Genomic DNA, 13690 nt, shown 5'->3' with positions numbered 1-13690 from the left:
TTCTTAATAAATTAAATCTTAGACAAACATCTGCCAAGGATTATCCAGATACACTCTATTTTATGCAAGGGTAAAGAAGTGGACTCTCAGTTTGTCAGGGTACTACTCCAGCCTGTACTTCTATGGTTCTATTAATCCTAGCACAAGCTATTTCTGGCAGAAGCAATTTAGAAAGTGGAGCTAATTCACAGGCATGGGATTAACCAACCCTTCCTCTTACTTAAGGATTCTGGGTCAAAATTTTGACAAAATTTTGACAAAATTTTTCACATTTTCCTCAGAACATTGTTGTAATCATTCTTTGACAAAACTGCAAATGAAGTGATGTTGAAGTGATACGCTCACAGCTTGGCATCTTTATGATCATGACAACAGCACATCCATCTCTAAGTAGATGGATCAAGTTAATTTCACTAAATAATTGTGCACATTTTAAAATTCATACTTGTTAAGGAGAACACTTAAAGGTGTGCATACACATAATTAGTGACCAAAGTTTATAGTCTGGGAGTCAATTACGGTACATCTAAGGGAACACTTTGTGTGTATTTAGTCACAGCATTATGACAATCAGGAAAAGTGTTCTGATTGTGAACATGGAGACAAATGACAAGCTGAGTGATAAGAATTATCTCAATGGAACACCATTCAGCAGTTATCCTTTCTTATTTAATTTTTAAAATTTTAATTTCTAGTAAAAGTCATATATTGCAGCTTATGTCAATGAAATCTCTGCTTCTCACATCTGCAAAATATCTTTATAACATTACAACTTTTATTTTGCTAGAAGTCTGAAAGTTTCTTAAGCTGTCTGCATTGTATAATATTATACAGAAAAAAGATAATGTTGGACATTTTTGATTCATATAATTGCAATATTCACCTTCAACTACAGGAGAGTGACTTCAAGAACTCATATATTTTCTTCCAGTGCTATGTTCCCATAGCTTGTTCTTTTACATTGTATAATTTTTTTTTAAATGCAGAAGAAATAGCAAAAAGTTGAGAATAGGGTCATCACACAAAGCAATGGGAAAGTAATCAAACTTACTTGACTACAGCTAGAAATCAAAATACACAAGTAAGAGTCAAAGAAAATAAGCATGAAAAAGCAGTTAGGATCAGGGAGAAACTGAGAAAAACCAAAAAGCTATTAAATGCAACACATGGAGATGAGCAATGGAGGAAGTCTGATGCCCAGACTAATACAAAACATAAACTTAAGGAAGAGACACGCTGAAAGCAGCACAAGTATACAGCAGACAACAAATGAACATGTGATCTCAGGATCCATCTTGAACTAGGTAGCTACAGGTTGGAGATGTGGCATGTGTGAAACTTTTAGCTAAAGAATACCAAGTCCTTTCTCCTGGTCAGTTGTTCTCTCTACTCATTGTTCATTAAGATTGCCTGAAAAGCATCCAAGAAATGGCACTCCAATTTTAAGTGACATACTGGATGTTTATCAAATCCAACACTTGTTTGTAAAGAAAAGGCAATGGTGAAGAAAGTAAGATGAACATCACTACTGAAAAAAATGTCCTCAATTAGCTTATTATTAGTAATTGCTTATTAAGAGCCTGATCCAATTTTTATTAATGATAACAAACTTTTTGTGACTTTCTAGTGGGTGATGAAAGCAGAGCTGAAGCTTTCTGTTGAAGCCCAGTTGAATAGATAAAAACAAACACCAGCAAAACAATACATTTATGTGAGCAATGTTGAACTGGTTCCCCCCGTTACCATATTTCAATTTGTAAATATTCTGTGCAATATTGCTTTTCTTTCACCCTGCTTTGAAAACAAGTTGTAGTTAGGGGTGGTAATGCACAGGCACTTACCTCTGCACTTGCAGATAACACAGCCATGACTGTTCTGCTGGAAGCCCAATGGACAGATTTTACCACAAGGCAGGTTGGGGCACTTCTTACACCGACAGATTTTACAGCCATGCTTGTTCTTCCTAGATGAGCAAAATAAGTTGTAAAAGGTCAGCAAGGCACTTTAAATATCTACATCTTTAAAGCAAGAGCATCCCCCCTAAGGAAACGACTGATGGGCAAAGAAAACTCTTGCTAACTGTCACCCTTAGATTCAGTGGTTTTAGGGCCTGTACAAGCTTTAGGGGCTCCATCCCTGGCAGATGCTCCCTCCATTCCAGATCCTATGCCGAAAGTTTCCTTGTCTTTTTTCACAATAATAATACTAGTCAAACTTTTGGCACAGATGTATGAAAAAAAGAACAGACATGGGAAGTTATAGAACATGATCTAGGAGGGTAGAGGAGAAATAAATGATGTAAATCTCTAGAAAGCCTGGCTTCAAGCTGTAGAAAACGTTATTTAATTTTTAGTTAAAAGGCTGAGAATAATGAATTCCAATACAGTAGAGTAGAGAATGAAAGACTTTCTGTATCCTTATCCCATCAAAAGGAATGCTTCTTTCCATTACTGTGTAGAGCTTTCAAACAGTGAACTTTATCTAGCAGATTTTTTCAGACAACTATGAAAAGGTTTTGGTTTCTTTAAAGATGCACCAATGCAATATTTCCAATTAGTAACTTTTAACAGTCTTAAAAAAAAAGCTCACAATATGATGATTACTCCTTAACTGCTCACTCTCTAATACATTTTTCTTTTAATATTTTCTTCTTTTGTATCCTATTTGTGACTAAATGTTTACATTACAATAGAGATTTGTCCTCCATTATACCCCATGTTTTTAATGAGCACAACACACCTGGAAGTCAAATACATGGCATTTAAAAAAAGAATTTGGCACAGGAATAGTAAACTGAACAAATATGCTATACAACCACAAATCTAAATAATTTTCACACCAAGGTAAAACTCAAAATGAAATGATCCTAAATTAGTTCTTGTCACAAATTTAGCCCTTTATATTGCAAACAGTTCCATCTGAAGATGTCTTTAAATGTTATTAATTTCATTCTGTGTAATTTTTTATGTATTTTGTAGAGAATGACAAGATCAGAGTGCTCATTTCCAATTTCTAAAAAATCATCTGAAGACTTTATTAAACATTCATTATTTAAAATATCAGTCATTGTGCATAATAAAATTATATCCTACACGTAAACCCAAAATTTAAATTGAAAACTATTCTCCAAATAGTTTAAAAAGGTTTGAAGTTCATATATTTTTCAGGTGCACAAAAATGTATGGGAAAAATCATCCCAAGGACAGGCATAATGAAAACGATGGCATCAGCTTGAAATTAACTTGTTTTTAAAACATCTTATCTTACAACTACCATACTATGCCCATTAAAATGTGCTGTCATTTTAAAAATGCTTTTGCTATATCATTCACACAGATTTTCTAATAAAGCTGTTTAGCATGCACTTGAGTCAAAAAGAAAAAAGGAAGAGTGTAGTTTGGCTTGTTTAAGTAGAAAAATTACATACATTAATTGTAATTATGCTCTGTAGGTCAATATATTAAACTCATGATACATAAAGAATAAAATTACTGCTCTTTACAGGATTCCTTTTCTGCAACTTTCCTCTGGTTCTACTTTCTCTCACTCGCAAAACTGACAGTAAGTCTCAGCCAATCCTGAAGACAACATGCCTGATGATAATTTTATTAACTCCTTAAGTTAAAATCCCTTTGTTTTCTCTCTCATTTACTCCTCAGTGTACTAAGAGGACACACTACAGTAAAGATGGCTATTAACAAGCCTGTAACATTTATGATCAAGGGCCAAAGAGAACTCTGAAATGAACCAGAAATTTAAGGAGTATTACTATAAAACCCTAGGAGTTGCAAATGTAATAAATTTAACAGAAAATCCTAAAAAAAAACCAGATAGCATTTGAATGTTATCTGAAAATGTGCTGTCATGAGGTACAAATTAAACTATTATGAAAAGCAGGCAGTAAAATGGATTAATCCATACAAAATAAAATTTACTGGTAAAATATATAGAGATGCCACCAGAACTAATTAATAAGAAATTTCTGTGACAAAAGACCTGCTCAGTTTTCATCACCTGTTTCACAATTGAATAAATACCACAAATATTTACTTTTATGGAAAAAGAAGTCCACCACAAATACAGATTTTGAATGTATTTGCAAAAACACAGGTAAGATATTGTTCTATTCTTCACAAATCCTGTAATTACCAAAAATGTCTTAAACTAGTCTGCTCAAGATTAAACTAGTCATTCTTACTAAAATTAGTTCGCAGTCACATCAAGATTAAAATAAACTTGAAATATTAGATAATAATTTGAATAAAATAAATGGGCTATAAAATGGAAGTTCCTCAAAGCATGCCAAAAGAATTTCAAAAAGCTACATGTAAGAGGTATTACTTCTTAGTAGCTTTCTCATCTTGTTTGTCAAATTCTTCAAAAAAATTTAAGCACTGCTTTCCTTTTATAATCTGCTGTTTTTTGAGCTTCTGTTTCTAAATCTGTTGATCAAAATCCATTTTGAAGAGCACTGCACTCCCACATCCGTAAGGCCGTTTCTGGATTCCCACACTTCCCCCCGCCGTGCCACAGAGCAAACACAAGTGGATATGCCGGGACTTCTGCGTATTTTGCTTACACGGGGGTTGCATTAAGCGTGCTTTCAGGATGAGAATACGTACAAGTATCCAAAGGGACAGAACTTGTCACATACAATGGGTTTGCACTTCTTGGGCCGCGGCCGGCACTGACAGATCTCACAGTTGTGGGCGTCAGTCTGGAAGCCGAAGGAACAATCCAAGGAACAGCCCGAAATGAGGCCGGTGCACAGCTCCTCCCCTGCAAGGGACACACAGGGCTTATCACAATATGAAAACTGCTTACACCAAACACATCCTCAGCACACTAAACCCTCTGCTCCCTTTCACTTTGTCACTTTCTTAATACTGCTAGGCCTTACCTTCAGACTGCCTTGTTTTTAAAATATTTGACAGAATTCCCCAGTAACAACCCAAGCTCTGTGAGCATACAGGATTCTTCAGTTCCTGTCACCAACTTGGGGAGTACCACCTGGTACCACAAACTAACATGATTTTATTGACAGATGCACAGCCAATGGAGGCCAACACACATCACTCCATTGGCTTTTAATAACACATCTAAAATAACACATAATTGCCACACATTATATGGGTTTAGTAGGCTTTTGTTCACTATAGATCATCTTTCTCTTCTACTTATTTTAAATAAATACTGAAGGGTTGGATATATCAAAAAACTTTTATTTTTCATGTTGTTTGCTGTCAATTTGATTAAGATTTGACCTGCAATACCCTAAGAAGTGACTGAAGAGATGCTAGACTAAAAGATCTGTATCTTGAAGCCCAGTACCAAGGTTCATCTGCCTCTTGTGGCATAAGGAAGATTTTGAACTGCTGGCATCTCAGTTTTTCTGGTACAGAGATAAATACTGGTCATTATATCCCCTCTCATTGCAATTTACTATTTTGAGATTGATCCGTTTATTTTGGTTTTCTTGAAAGAAGAAATGCCAGAAAGACCACTATTAACATATTGTGGGATAAAATGTTCTTTTATTGGTTGCAGAGGTGAAACAGAAAATAATGGGGTTTTTTACACTAAGGATGCAAAACACAAGGGAAAGAAATTACCATTATTACAATAGCCAAAGTGAGATCAAATAGAAAAAGAGGCAAATATAATTATGATTCTTCAATAGTAGAATATGATGGGCTATATCCAAAGGCCTGACTTCAAGAGTGATATTTAAAGGATGGCTGATCTCTAGCTGGAACATCCACACCACTATGAAATATTGGCTGGACAGAGGCCAGCTGAAGATTATTCTTCCAGATGTGCTCCTCATTTGAGACCTGACGACCACTTTCCTTTAGAGGGATGAGCATTTAGGGACATGGTTTTTCCAAAGAGGAGATCAGTTATTAATACTGACTTATTCTCTAAAATGGCAATTTACTGAAGGAAAACTACAGAAGGAACCTTGCTTTACTTAAATGCTTCCCCTTCTATTTGTAATGTTGCATTTAAGATTCCAAAATATTGACTTAAGCAGATGTGGCTAAGCCAAGTGTTTCCTTATCTATTCTCCCAAGTGAATGTTCATTTGGTAAAGAAGGCATGTTCCTTACTGTGTCAGAATGAGACCAAAACCTCAGAGAAAACCAGCAAATTCACTGCCAACCTCTGAGGTGGAATTTGGGTATGCAAGTGCAATACAACATCAGAGTCTCCTTATTCCAAACAACAGTCCTCAGTTTAAATAGGATGAATATAATCAGGGTCATGGCTCTCACCTCTCCACTTTTATGCAAATTTGGTGTCTGAAGCAAAAAGGGTGTGCAAGTTTGGGGTTGCTTTTGCCATTGAATATATAGAAAAAGAAATGCCAGATCCTTTCATAACCTCTAGAGACTGTCTGGAAGCAGAGAATCAATACCACAAGATTTAAGCATTTACTCTTGGTCAGATCTAACCTTTGCACAGCAATGGTAGCCCTTGTTTTAGGTTCTTGCTTTAGGGAGAAACACATATAGAAAGAGCTTCATAAAGTTTTACACATTTTTGGAAGATTAAGTCAGGCTGATCTACAAAGAATACTAATCTTTATAATAGCTACTAATGCTGATTTTAAAACATTATAATGCAGAGGAAACTTTGATATTTTTCTCTGGTAAAAAGTGAGTTATGTGTAATACAAAGACTTTTCTTGAAGCAAGTTAAAATAATGAGAATTCGTCTTTCATTTGTGAGTTTTTATACTAGGATGTTTGTACAGAACTATTCCCTAGCAACACACAGTGATAATAAAATTAACTAAACTTTTCATTACGCAAGACTTTATAGGGTAGTCATAATTTTTAAAGCTAGCCTTGAACTTCATAAAGAATGTATGGAGAAGGATAGGATAGGATGAATGGAGGATGTATGGAAGGATAACTCCAAAAAGAAGTAAGTGAAGTTATGACCTTTGATATAGTGTAAGCTATGATCGTCTCCTGCAGATGTTTAGAACTGATCTGAGCAGCAAATACCTGGAAATGCACAGGTTGAACTGAGCAGAACCATTCCTTTTCTGAAGCATACTTTGTTAGGGAAATGAAATGTTTACATGGCTGTCTATAAACAGTAAGATCATGAAGACAGGTGAAGAAAAAACAAGGTACATATGCAAAGGCATGGGAAAAATAAATAGGTATCATAAAAAAGTAAAAGGAAGAGCTGGAAATAACAATTAAAAAAAAAAACACAGAAAAAGGAAGAACTTTTTTTTTTTTTTTTTTTTTTTTGCTTGGCATATTTTTGTATCTTATTTGTCTCCATATTATCTGTTAAGGAGAGCTATCAAAATACAACATCCATGTTTGACCATGAAGTTATAGAAGATGGCAAAATAATGACTCAGAGTCCCACAGCCAAATACTTTGTTTTCAGTCTTCTATTCTGCTCTGATTTGGCTAGTGAAACTGCTTTTCTGAGATGAAAAAGAAGTTTGTTACATCTAAAGTTAATAGACTTTATTAAAAGGCTCAGGTTTTCTAAGGGCAGTGCTACAAAGCAGGAAGACATCCCAAGTGTCTCATCCCAAGTAGCTTATGATGTTAAATATACTTAAAACTCAAAGAGTCAGCTGGCATACTAACCAGGAGACCCAGTCTTCAAGCAATATCCTCCTTGCTTAATCCTTTACATAGTGAGTTATCCTCAAAAGAATTTCACTTTGTAAGTGGTCAAGTAAGAAAAGCTCTTCAGAGCCTTGAGGTGGGTGACTAATAATCACCACTGCCTCCCGGGAGCAGACAGTGAAGAGCATATGAGCAATCATCAAAAGTCTGGCTATGTCAAACATAAAGGAAAAGTTTGCTGAAGTCAGTGCACACAACTGCTAATGTACAGACTTTATTATAAGTCAATGTTCTGTATGAGGTGATCAGAATAATTTCCACAGACTTCTGCTCTTATCTTTCTAATAAGATGCTGAAAATTAAATTCTGATAAGGTGATCTTTACTGAAATTAACATGTTAGTGCACTCAAACTTCTGACAGGATGACAGTACAAACTGTGGAAATAGATTTTAAATAGTTTTTGAAAAAAAATCTCTATGAAGAAATGTAGTGCCATGAAACTAAGGATGTGAATTCTGGCCTGCTTTCAGAATTTACATCTAATAATCTAAATATCTCCTCTTAAAACATTATTAAAAACATGACAACGGCAGGCCTCTCTAAATGAAGTACCATTTGGTACACAGAGTTTATGTCTCTGTCACAGGCCTGATGAAAAGCATAGTCCAGCATTTTAAGCCAGGTATTTTCTTCAGAAAATTAGGTGAATCACCAATGTCATAAAGCAAAGCATAGCTATCAGAGAAAGAAAGAAGAGAAAAAGATTGAAAAGATTGCAAACCTAAATATTCATATGTGGATCAAATTCAGTGTATACAATTGTCATCCTGACAATCTTTCTATAGCCTTAGCTATTGCTTTAAATTCATCTCTGCTAAAATAATGACTAATTCATTATGAAAAGATATGTAAAACCAGATTTTTTGCTAAGGTTTTGCATTGCAAGTGACACATGCTAAGGAACAAGGAGAACTAGTTCACTACTTCATGAAAGCCAGCTGCAACAAAATGAGGAAATCTATTATGACAAAATGTTAGGAGACTATTTGCAGAGAAGAGATCCAGCTCTATCTGATCTAATAACTGCTTCAAAAGTGTATCAGGGCAACCAGACAGGCTGAAATGAGGATATAGTAAACATTTTAAAAGCTAATGCAGACGAAAACTACCATTCAGTACGAAAACTACCATGCAGTTTGACAGAACTGCATTATGCACTTGCACGTCACTGCAACTCTAACAGAATGGGATTAAGCTTATGATCACATTGTTTAAGCTATTTTTTTGGGTTTTGTGACTGATCAGTTATAGTGACATCACATAGGGAACTAAACTGATGGTTAGATAGGAAGTAGAAGACTAAAACAGAAACAAAATGATGAATGGGAAATTAATTAAAGGAGAAACACCTTTCATTGTGTTGCTTAGGGAAATATCTGGATTAAGATGGAGTTCTACATGGTTAGTAGAAACACATTCATTAATTTTTCATATAAAACATGAAATGTTGATAAGGTCATGCCAATACAGAAAACAATTTGCATGACAAGCTCAGCATTCAGATGCAGGATATTGGATGATTCCAGAATGGTACTGATGAGCCATGACTTTAAGAAAAGATTAATGTGTTCCTCAATGTCTCAGTCTCATAGAACTGTATTTTTTACAATAACTACTTAGCTTTTTAATGTGACATTAGCTGAAATATCACAAAAAATGTTGAAAGAATCAGGTAGAGTAGAAGGTTAGGACACTCAACATGGAAAGGTTGTTTGTCCTGAACCAACCATGTTATTAAATAGTCCTCCTGCTTAGAACTAATACTCACTTGAGGACTAATGAGCACTGAGTACTTATAGCAGTGAATCCCACATAACAAGACCATGCAGTTTTCTCTGCTACATGCAACCATGACTGCAAAAGCAGCAGCAAAGCCAGTTACCAACAGGTTCACAGTCTAGTCAGAGTCATCACTAGTTCTCACCACACTGGCAAAACCTATTGCTGACAGATTTTGAGTCCTCTAAAGACTGCAGTACTAGCAAATACTTTTTTCTGTAGTTTGATACAATTAAACACATTATAGGCTGAGTTGCATATGGGAATTTAAAATTATTTTATTCATTTGGATCAATTTAATGTGATGCTGTTGGACAAAGACAAGCAGAAAGAACAGCCGAAGATGAATCAGCCTTCCAAAAAAACCCATTTGTGAATTATTAACAAACAGATATTGGTATTTAAGCCTGGTCACCATTGTCCATAAACTCTTTTGAAATATAGTGATTTATTTCCCCACTTTCTCCACACACTTACAAGCCCTTTCATATACGCAGACTATAATAAAACAGATACTGAGAGTTTCAGAAGAACATTACACAGTTTAAGAGGAATCTTTTCGGGATATGGAGGATGGCACAACACTGTAGAAAAGAAGTCTTGAGAACTGATGATTACCAAGATATGGTGAGCATTCTACACACAAACTATCTGGTACTTTAAAACTCTTTCCCATTAAGTATCTTATTCTCAACACTAACATCAACTCTAATTTTAAAAGATTGTCTGATATCTGTAAAACTGAGTCACTGGCTGCTGAAGGAAAGAAAAGCATGTTCAAAAATCAGCATGTAAGAGCAGCTGACATGCTGATGTGACCCACTACATCTCACAAACAGGACAACAAAAACATTCTGTCCCGTGATATGTTAGCAATGTCTGCATTTGGTAGAATTAATTTAGCAGTGGAATATTTCAGATACAACGCAGCCCCTCCTTCTCAGGTATGGCATCTCAGGGGAAATGCATCTCAACAGAAATCACAGGTCTTCATCCTAAATTCAAACCATTGTATGCATGATTTATTCCTGATTTCAGAGTGCTCACATTCCTACCTCACATTAACCTATGAATATTTGGAGTGCTATAAAATATTGCCCAAAAAAGCCTCTAAAAAGTAAACAAAATTAAATTCCATGAATTGCATGTTAGCTCTACAAAGGGCCTTCTGCTTGAATTTCTAATAGCTTGATTGTAATTCCAGCTCTTTTAAAAAAAACCCACAAACATTCTTTTTTCTAGCATATATATGGTATTTAAAAAGCTCTAGGCTCTTAAAATAGGATATTTATGGTTTTCCAATATATTATTTTACATATGGACACGCTGATATTTGTATCGTAAGGACTGAAAATCATCTTACTCTAAAAAGTTTTGAAAATGCATTCTATGTTGATATACTTTTAGTTTTCAGTCCTGTAATTCACATATGAAAAAAAAACAACTGCCAGAGAATATTAATAGATAAATGACAAGAATTCTGTCAGTATTTCCACTTGGCTTAGGCTGGTGTCCATTTTGACAAACTTGTAGCATGGCTACACAAAGCTAGCTACATACCTTCACCAGTATTATTTTCTTGATGCTGAGGACAGATCATATCAGGAGAACTGTTTCACAGTACCTTTACAATTAAGCACTCCTCAGCCGTCCTCTCGGTGTGGATTGCTACTGCTGCTTAATCTTCGGGGGTGGGGATCTGGGGAGGCAAATTTATGAAGGAGAAAACTAGGTTACTTAACAGTAACTGGAATTCTCTGAATATATTGCCTCCACAGATCCACACTAACCCTCCCTCCTTCTGTTAGACTTAAATCATGATTCACAAAAGCTGGAAAAAAATGAAGGGACTGGGCGCTGTGGTGCTAGAAAACCCTGTTTAAATAAATCATCTTGTGAGTCCGTTGAGGCAAATTAACCACTTGGATATGTGCTCCAAACAAATCTAGGATTCGCATACAACACATGAATTCATGAAAATGAAATTGTAGCAGTGATATCTCAAAGGTGGAATTACTGTAAAACAATCAAGCTTCAAGCACGCTGATTTTCTTTCTTTTTTTTTTTTCACAAGGCAAGCCAAGTGAAATTCTTATCTGCTTCTATTGCACTATTGTAAGCACTAACTCCAATATATTGCAATCTTTAGAGATCCTGCCAAAGACTCTTTCTAGTGACAATACAGGTAATATTTATTTGGCATGAGTTGTTCATCATAATTCCATCCTCTTCGGGGAGCACTTCGACTATCTTGCACGTGTGCTTAGAGTTAGTACTTTTGTTCTACAAGAATATGTACTTTTTTTCCTCATCTGAGCCTTAAATTTTTAGGAAACATGATTAATCCTAATTTTTCTATTGTTGTATTTCCTCAGCTGAAGCCTTGCCTGTAATAGCTATTCCCTTTTATATCACTGCAGAAGGATAAGACAACCTTTTTCTCTCTTACAGAATTACTCAAAAATCTAATATGTGGTCTCCTTAGCACTAAGAAAGATTACCCGGATTTTTATTTTATAACTTTTATTTTCCATGGAATTTATTGTGAAAAGAAAGAAACACTGGAAGAAAATTGCTACTTAAACAGAGAAGTATTACCTAACTTATATTTTACTCTACTATTTCCTGGAATTTTGCATTGCCTGAAGTACATTTTGTGTGATTAGTATGCAATTATTGTCTGATCTCAGTTTGACATAGAAATAAACACAAAATAAGTTTATTTAAATGGGAAAATTAACATTGAGAGAATTTAAGTGTTGAGAACACACATCCTGAGTATGGACTACATACAGAAATACAGGAATGAAATATTCAAATTTTGGCTATAAGAGTGAAAGGTTAGGACTATTGAAGAATTAACACAAAAGTGAGGAATTGAGATATGTTCTCTCACTGCAGTCCCTGCAAAGTTTTCTTAGGCTTTTTTCCATCATCAGTCCCCATACTTTTTCAGAGCCATAACTGTTCTATTTACAGACAGCCTGTAGATGACCCCACCTAAGTTTTCTCAAAGCTACCAATCCTGCCTTTGAACGCCTACGCAACTAAATAAAACCCACATTGTCAAACCCAAAGTCCATGCTGGAATTTCACTCTGCTTCATCAGCTATAAAGGGAGATGGTGTGACTTGCCAGAATACTGAGGACCATGCTTCTGATGTGTGCTAGGATAGACTGAATGATAATGTCTCCTTTTAATTCCATGGTAAAAAACGTGTTGCTCTCATTACAGGAAAAGGTACCAACACTTCTAAAGTTATTTCTGTGTGTATCCATGGGATGTGTTTTGGGGAGAAGATTGTTTCATGTTGAGAGCACTGTGCAAACAATGATATACCAAGATTTCTTATTTTTGAATAGTGATTGAATGACTTGCTTTGACAGACAAAAGAGACCACCACACAAAGTGGAAGGTGATGCATTATAATGCGCAGGGAAAATGACTCATCTCAGCCTTCTCCAGTTGCATCTCTCCATAAGGAGTCTGAAATTAATGAAATTGGATGACAGTTGCATCTTGGAACCACAAAGATAAGCCTTCTAAATGATGCAAACAATTTTTCAAATTGACAGCAACACTCTAATTTAATTCCATTTTAGTAAGATTTGAAATGTTGAAAAAAATATTGAAGTCATATATGCTCACAGTTATACCCTGACGAGTACTACATGTTCAATTCATTTGGGGTAAAACACTAGTCTCAGTCACAGGAGAGATTTTGAAGGGTTTTGTTTTGTGGTTGTTTTTTTTTTTTTGTGTGTGTGTTTTTTTTTTTGTTTGTTTGGTTTTGTTTTGTTTTTTTGTTTGTTTTTTTTTTTCCCCATGAAACTAATGCAGCGAACAGACAAGGCCTGCACTGCAGACTGTTGCTGAAGAATGACTTGGTGTGCAGCAGCAACCACCAATCAGATTTTAATCCTTTAAATCAGCAGGCATTATTAATCCTGCCATTGGTTTTCACTGGGGAAAGAGGAGTCCTGCCTCACAAACAGGAGAGCACTGGTCTTCCACAAGGACTCCTCCGAATGGATTTGTCTTCCTAAGGACTTCATTCCACTCCAGATCTCCCTAGGAAAGTAAAGGCCCAGAAACGCCAAACACAAGAGCAATTGCTGCACACTACAATACTACAATTTTTTTCTTATTTACTTTTTTCTGTTTGTGTTTTGCTCTTGTATCATCTTATACCATCCTTTTTTCTGGTTTTCCTACTTGTTTTAGTTTTACTCTTGGTATTCTGC

The 13690-nt window shown here is 35.4% G+C and overlaps 1 protein-coding gene across 2 annotated transcripts in view; it reads right to left on the bottom strand.

Moving 5' to 3' along the window:
- Positions 1-13690, bottom strand: part of CRIM1 (cysteine rich transmembrane BMP regulator 1) — a 172237-nt gene that overhangs the window by 19417 nt on the left and 139130 nt on the right. For both annotated transcript variants that reach the window (XM_064414754.1, XM_064414755.1), the window contains 2 exons: positions 4623-4779; positions 1842-1963 (listed from right to left, as the gene is read on the bottom strand). In XM_064414754.1, coding sequence (XP_064270824.1) covers positions 1842-1963; positions 4623-4779 — 279 coding nt within the window. The remainder of the gene's footprint in view (positions 1-1841; positions 1964-4622; positions 4780-13690) is intronic.

This window comes from Passer domesticus, chromosome 3 (genome assembly GCF_036417665.1).
Source record: "Passer domesticus isolate bPasDom1 chromosome 3, bPasDom1.hap1, whole genome shotgun sequence".
NCBI classification, from domain to species: Eukaryota; Metazoa; Chordata; class Aves; order Passeriformes; family Passeridae; genus Passer; species Passer domesticus.
This window is presented reverse-complemented; position numbering and strand designations above follow the sequence as displayed.